Raw genomic sequence first — 6,921 nt, 5'->3', positions numbered from 1 at the left:
CAAAAGAATGACAACACCACGAAACTGAAGGTTAATAACATCATGGAGAAACTCGCGGCTCTCCAACGGGAGATTGAGAGACCAGTGTTGGAGTGTTAAAAACAGCTTTGAAATTCTCATGAGTTGTTGCAAAAAGAAAAATTACCATCACAATCCGGCTACCCCTTCTGCACCAGCTGTGGGCTCAAGGCTGGAGCCAAACAAAAACTCCCCGATAACGACTGTGTTGAGTCTGTTCCCTCCCATTCCCTACAAGGCCACCTGGGTTAGCTGGAAGACTGTTTACTTAGCCTGGCAGGGCGAAGGACACTGTCTCAGCTGAACTATGGACACGCACACACATACATATACTGATACTGATAAGCACTCACTGACGCATCACCCTCCCTACCCCGGATCCAACACCACCTCCAACGCTTACCTCCCCTCTGATGTGGACATCGGGTCAGCTGGAGGCGCAGTCGAAAGATCAGTCCCAGATCAGATGTACACACTGGAACACTTTCCCATGTTGCTTGTCTGCGTTTATTGTGCTATGGTGTGTTGATATCTGTGCATTCCTGTATTATCCTTTTGTGTTACACATTTCGATGTTTTTTTTCCTCGCTGACCTGTCTCCCCAATGTGATGTTTGTGTATTATATGTACGGTCGGCAAGGTCTGTCATCTCGGTTGTGGGCAAAAGACTATCTCATCTCATCACTTCAAGCTATTTAAAAATCTCTGCTTTTTATTCAGTTGATTGCAGTGCAGCAGTTGTCTTACAGATGTCTCTGAGGCTGAGCTTGGGAGTTTCATAATCCATTTTAGCTTTCTTTTTTATTTTGCTATTAAACCAAAAACGTGTGGCGGTTAACAATCACTGCCCTTGTTTATAACGACGAATACTTTTTCTAACGGATCATACATTTTAGTATTACTGTGCTCCAGAAAACCCTGCATATATATTTCAGTGTTACTGGTTTGTGCTCGCAGCGTGGACTGAGTCGAATATTTCGCCGTGCTTGTCAGTCGCATAGCTGCATATGCAGCAACAGCAGCAACGGTTCGTTGCCCCCTGAGGAAAAATGGGTGATCTCATGACAGGTGGAGATGATGTGTCACAAACATATCAGAGTTTTTGTTGGTGCAAGTAATGCACACAATATAAGGGTACATTTTTATTGATGCAGAAAACTATTTTTCGGATGTGTCGGTCATGGATCGTAGACCTCTGGTGCTCCATGAAGCCCACTTTGGGAACGGCTGGCCTATGGAATAAACACGGAGGCAAGGAAAAGACAAACCATCGCAGGCAAATCACAAATGTTGATTGATTCTTTTGTCCTTTTGGTGCAATCCTCTTCCCATCTCTTCTACCATTTATATCACAAATTCAAGTCCATCTATTAAAGTGTGATTAAATTACCGCTTTAATTTGATTTTAGCCCAATCTCTCCTTCTGCCCTGGCGGAGCTGCTGGAGCTCCAGGAAACAGGACACATCTCCTCTTCAGTTGCCAAGCAGGTCAGTCAGCTACACAGACAATGCAATTATCCCCTTTCGGTTTGTCATTCAACACACGCAACCCAGCTACCGCTTGTTTGTATTCTGCTTCTCACCTGCGTTTCACGGGTTTCTCCGTGTTCTTAGGTGTTCCAGGAGATGTGGAGGTCACCAGGCAAGACAGCCCTGCAGATCACCCAAGAACAGGACTTGGGGCTTGTTAGTGACACCGCACAGCTGCACATCATCTGCCAGAAGGTGGTGGACTCGCATCCAGATGAGGTCAGGGCTCACAATGTCGCGTGTAATCACGAGTGAAACATCTCAAAAACATGTCCAAAAATCCCTCTGTGTGCCTCTCTGCAGGTTCACGCGATCAGAAGCGGGAACAAAAAAGTTCTGAACAAGTTGATGGGTCTGGTTCAGAAAGAGACCAAAGGAAGAGCTGATCCAGTTCTGGTGAGGGCGATTCTACAGAAGAAGACCTCGTGAAGATCGCACTGTAGTGTGAGACGCAACTGCATCAGTCTGACAATAAGACATGTTAGAAAAATAAAAACTATTTTGGCCTAATGGAAAAATCAGGCCCCTATTCTTATTTTTGACTTTGACATTTTGTAAATATTGAAATCTATTCTCGTCTGTATTTATATGTTTGAGAAGTAATAAAGTTTTCAGACTGTGACTGTCTGTAGCGGAGGTGCATTGCCGTTCAGTTTGTTTTGCCAGTGAACAAACGGAATTTCGAATCTTTCTTAGGATGTCCACTCATGGTGATAAGATAGTCGAGGTGGCTTTTATGTGCAGTTCTTTTATTTAAATCTAGTAGTCATGGCCATCAGGGATGGCTGAAAAGCTGATCTTAAGTATTATTTCCCTTAAAGCGAATGTGTGTAATTCAGTTTAATTCGTTCCATATAACTTAATGTCCCATTTGGCTATTGCTATGTTGGCCATTATGGTCATTTGTGAGGCAGAAGATGAAACTGCTGACATGACATTCGCTGGCTTATTGAGAGGAGCTGAGAAAACCTGCCAGCTCAAGAATCCAGGAAGGATCCCAGTCTGAGAGCTCCCTCTGGTGGTTGTCTTAGTCACTGCTTGGAAATGGAAAATGTTTACTCGGCACACACACACTTCAAGTTCAAGGTTTTTAATTATTATTATTATTATTATTATTACTATTAACAGAGGCATTCCTTTGTATCTGAGACAACAGTGAACAGCAGCCTGGTTAAATCTTGAACACAAAACAGATCAAAAGTCGTATCAGATGAGTCTTTGGAAGATAAATCTACTGAAATTGGTTGATCAACTGCAGTCGTGCCACAGAGGTGTTAGACAGTGAGTGGCACTGTGGTATTAGAAGGCTGATAAAGTGCTCTGCAACATTCATAAAGACCTATTCAGCGGTCCTGAAAATGGCTTTGACTTGTAGATTTTGAGCCGTTTTGTAAAGAAAAAATAAACGTATTTGTATCAAGTAGGAATAAAACAATTTAAAATGAAACACAAAGTTTCATGTTTCAGATTTAAACCTAAAAGTAAAATCCAACCTTCTCAGCTCAACTTCTAGATAAGACCATTGACCTACTCGGTGTAGTTCACACATTCCTCTGCTCAATCAAAAAAAAAACCTACATTTTCAGCTCATGCTGCAAAGTTTCATATTGCTCTTGTTTAACTCCTTCACAAATCAGGCAACATTGTGAAGTGAAATCATAACTTAGACAACAATTTGCAAGTATTTCTATGTTGGAAGGTTCATTCAGAAGAAGCATGCTTTGTAACAAAATATATATGTATATCTCATAGCATCTCCTTATACTGATAACCATGTGCAGACTAAATTAAAGGCAATTCAAAGCAGGCTACCTTCAACACAATCCAAACTGATTTTCAACAGATGCAGAACTATGATTGAAATTTCAAACTGATCACAGCTAACACAACACCCTCAGCAGACGAAGGACCGCACGCTTAAAAACAAACAAAAAAAAGCAACTAACCTCATCAAGAAAAAAAATGGCAACAGAAAAAAAGAGCTTAAATACCCCGATCCCGTTACGAAACATGCTGAACTTAATTATTCTTGATTGTCACCAGAGCATACAATATGTACATTATGAGGCATCATAAAGGTAAGGCAGACAGTTAAATACGTCACTGCTGAACCTGGTTTGTCGGTTTTTCGCAGATATGGAAAGGCGCAGAGGCCACAAGTGTGGAAATCTAGTGCATCGTTTCACCTACAGCTGTTTAAGAAAATCTCCTGAGGTACCGTCGTGAATCAACAGGGAAGGAAACTAAATCTAACACGATGATTTTGTGGAAACGCCCCTTCGTGAAGACATATTTTCGCCAAAGAATTAAGTGTCACAACAGTTGCATAAGAACAAAGTTTGGGTGCGTTTCTGCGAAGTTGCCAGCACTGCACCTTGCAGTGATCCATAGACGCAACACTTCTGAAAGGCCACCTGAGTAATATCGAGTACCACACTGAGCAGCAGATGTCGTACTGTGGATGGAGCTGGTTGTAGAAGACATTCGGGTTGAGGTCAGGACCCAGACGGTTCAAATAAGGGCTGATGACTGCTTTAATTCTTTAAATGTCTACAGTCTTTGGTTAGTGGTGGAGCTGGAGCCTTAGTCATGAACATTTCGGCTGGTGAAAGGCAACAAACTGGTCAAAGTTGAGAAATCCTCCTTGGCTGCCAAATTCTTTCCAGAAGTGGAATGAATACATTTAAAAAGTTCATGAAGTTTTTCTTTTGCTTGGAAAATAAATACTCTATATTTTTAAAAAGTAGTTGTATAAAAATCACTGGATCTAAAAAGGTTTCTATCAAGCGCTGCCCAAAAAGGACATAAATATCAAAAGAGACTCTTTTTATAATCTTTCCTAGTTAGGCTGGACTCTTGACGGAGGCCTAATGGGACACAATTACTCTTCCATAGGAATGTAAGATAAGATGGAGTGCTCTTGTGCAATTGCAGCCAGTTCTTTAAGGAACTCAGTGAAGAGGATGGTAGCGAAGACCTCGGTCCGCTCCAGGGAGATAGCTTTGGGTTTTGGTGGGGGTGAATTCTTTAGGATCCTTCCCCCCTCGTGGTGGTTGGAACCGCTGCTGCCGCCGCTTTTGTCTGTGAGGATAAAGATTGAATGAGTTGCACCGACTAACAACCACGTGAATACGCTGACATACTGTACATGCAAAAGTCTGGATTCAAAGATATTCTCTAAACATATTTCCGTTTCCTGATTTCTAAATACTACGCTCTGCTCGTCTAAATAATTCCCTTTAAAATTCCTTTCTTCTGACAACAGTTTTTCAAGCCTGCTCAGCTCTGAACCTACAGGGAATATAGTTCAAAGCCCCGGCTAAAGCTTCAGGGCTAGAAAGAGAAAGCAGCTCAACTCCAAAGACACACAACTTAAAGAACTCAGCACAGGCAGTTAGATTTATTCTGGTACCAAACAGGAGCCCAAAAACAACCAATCAGGAATGCCGATGTTGCCTTGAACCATATTTAACACCATGCTGGTAAGGCTCAGGAATAATAAACTGTAAATCTAATGCAATCTGCCTTACTAACCATCTGGAATCTACCAAAATACTTCCCAGAAAGCTTTTACAAACAAACTATTCCTGGCAGGGCTAGCAGGGTAGCTTATGGGTTCTCACAGTATAATCAAAGAGATATATACATATATAAATAGATACTTGATTTTTCATACTGTTATAGAGCCATGTGCAGATTTCAATAAGAGCTAAAACAGAAAAGGAGAATCTGAGCTGTTGTCACCTGTTTCTATGAACGAGGGCTCCCGAGCCATTAGACAGTGTTGGGCAGCAGTGATCAGCTCTGTAAAGTCCTTCTTGCTGGCAGCCAGCTCCTCTATCTGGTTCTTTACAATGGCTAGTACCTAAAACACAAAGCAAAAGCAACATGATTTGCATGTGCACCATTTACAGAGGTGATATGATTAAGGCTCAGATAAAGACAAGCGACTTAAAACTAAAAGTGCCAAGTATTTCCAAATCCCCCAACTAAGACCTCAAAACTTGAGGGGTTACCTGGTAAAGAGAGCGAACAGTCGGCTGAAAAACCAAGTTGGTGTTGAGGAGGAAGGAGCGCAGCAGAGGCTGAGGGTAAGCAGCTAACTGGGCCAAGATACCCGTCAGCAACAGGTTGACATGAAGCGAGTTGGATAGCATGTTCTCCAGACGAGATAAAAGCACGCTGATGAATGGACCTGCAGGGAAGGAGGTTCAAAATAAAAATTCTTTCCAAATTCATTTTTGAACAAATGATGAGACTCCTACAGAGCTAAGATATTCCTCAGCTCACCTGTAAAAGGTAGTGAATGGTTTTTAGTCGCACTCCCGCTGCGAAACCTGTTGATTGTCCCAAATGGTGAATGCAGTTTCTCTGGCTCTGGCGTTTCAGCAGAGAAGGAGGCGAAATCCATCTCGTCCTCCTCCACCACCTCCACAGGCGTGATGGGCTTCTTCACCTCTCTGTCAGCTTTGACCTGTTTTCCACCTGCTTCGGGGTCCAAAGTGCGAATGAGCTCCTCATACTGAGCCAAGAGATCGTCACCCAACGCTACAGCAGTCGTGTTTTGGAGGTTGGCGTTGCAATCCGTCTGACCATTAGCCTTTGCGTCCAAGCTATTCCTGCTATTATCAACGATCGCAGAGCATGGAAGTGTTAGATTGAGCCCATTTTTGAGGGGAACGTCAGCTGAGCCTGGCTTGGTTTCTTCCGTTTGCGAGCTACTGGGTTTACTGGTGCGCTCGACATCGCCGGAGTCTTTCTTTGCGATGAGATCGTACACCATGACGTCATCCTGGAAGTCGTTCTCCTCGATGTATGAGCCTTTAACCAACATTCGTGCTGTTCTCCTCATCTGCTGGATGTGCTTCGGGGGCTCAGCAGGAGGCGGCTGGGGAGGTCTGCTCTCTGCCGGAGCATCGGCGGTCTGCACGGGGCACGCGTCGTAACTGTCGTCCCACTCCAGCTCCAGCTGGTTGACAGGAAGCGGGTCTGTACCCGGCGGCACGCAGGATCCTGCTTGCGATGCAAAGGGATGTTGAGCTTTCTTGAGAGCGATCTGGGGGTGCCGACTCGTTAGCCCCGGCTCTTCGAGGACACCCGGCTGGTATTTCTCAGGAGGTGGGTCCTCGCCATCGTACGGGGCTGACCACACCCTGCAGGCACGTATGCAGCTGCTGATGCTCAGACGGGCGTCGTAGAGGTAATGAAGATAACTGACATCCAGGTAGATTTCTGACCCGATGGTGCAGGAGTTTCCTGAGCCATCATTTTCTTCAGAGAAACTCATTTCTTCCTCTGATTTAAAAAAAAGAAAGAAAGAAAAAAGAGATAAGAACTGTTGATAAAAGCTGGTGTGCCTCAGCACAGCACTCA

General features: G+C 43.8%; 2 protein-coding genes across 6 annotated transcripts in view; one reads left to right on the top strand and one right to left on the bottom strand.

Annotated features, from left to right (window-relative positions):
• gatb (glutamyl-tRNA(Gln) amidotransferase, subunit B) overlaps positions 1 to 2,170 on the top strand; it is a 27,004-nt gene extending 24,834 nt beyond the window's left edge. Inside the window, exons 11-13 of the mRNA XM_005726979.1 lie at positions 1,428 to 1,506; positions 1,633 to 1,767; positions 1,852 to 2,170. Coding sequence (XP_005727036.1) covers positions 1,428 to 1,506; positions 1,633 to 1,767; positions 1,852 to 1,977 — 340 coding nt within the window. The 3' untranslated portion in view covers positions 1,978 to 2,170. The remainder of the gene's footprint in view (positions 1 to 1,427; positions 1,507 to 1,632; positions 1,768 to 1,851) is intronic.
• Positions 2,171 to 2,644: 474 nt separating this feature from the next.
• fhip1aa (FHF complex subunit HOOK interacting protein 1Aa) overlaps positions 2,645 to 6,921 on the bottom strand; it is a 28,367-nt gene continuing 24,090 nt past the window's right edge. For all 5 annotated transcript variants that reach the window (XM_005726974.2, XM_005726973.2, XM_005726977.2 and 2 more), the window contains 4 exons: positions 5,839 to 6,843; positions 5,565 to 5,743; positions 5,293 to 5,413; positions 2,645 to 4,629 (listed from right to left, as the gene is read on the bottom strand). In XM_005726974.2, coding sequence (XP_005727031.1) covers positions 4,430 to 4,629; positions 5,293 to 5,413; positions 5,565 to 5,743; positions 5,839 to 6,843 — 1,505 coding nt within the window. In that variant the 3' untranslated portion in view covers positions 2,645 to 4,429. The remainder of the gene's footprint in view (positions 4,630 to 5,292; positions 5,414 to 5,564; positions 5,744 to 5,838; positions 6,844 to 6,921) is intronic.

This window comes from Pundamilia nyererei, unplaced genomic scaffold (genome assembly GCF_000239375.1).
Source record: "Pundamilia nyererei isolate P.nyererei 1_Seehausen unplaced genomic scaffold, PunNye1.0 scaffold00022, whole genome shotgun sequence".
NCBI lineage: Eukaryota > Metazoa > Chordata > Actinopteri > Cichliformes > Cichlidae > Pundamilia > Pundamilia nyererei.
The sequence above is the reverse complement of the archived record's forward strand: the minus strand, read 5'-3'. Positions and strand labels throughout refer to the sequence as shown.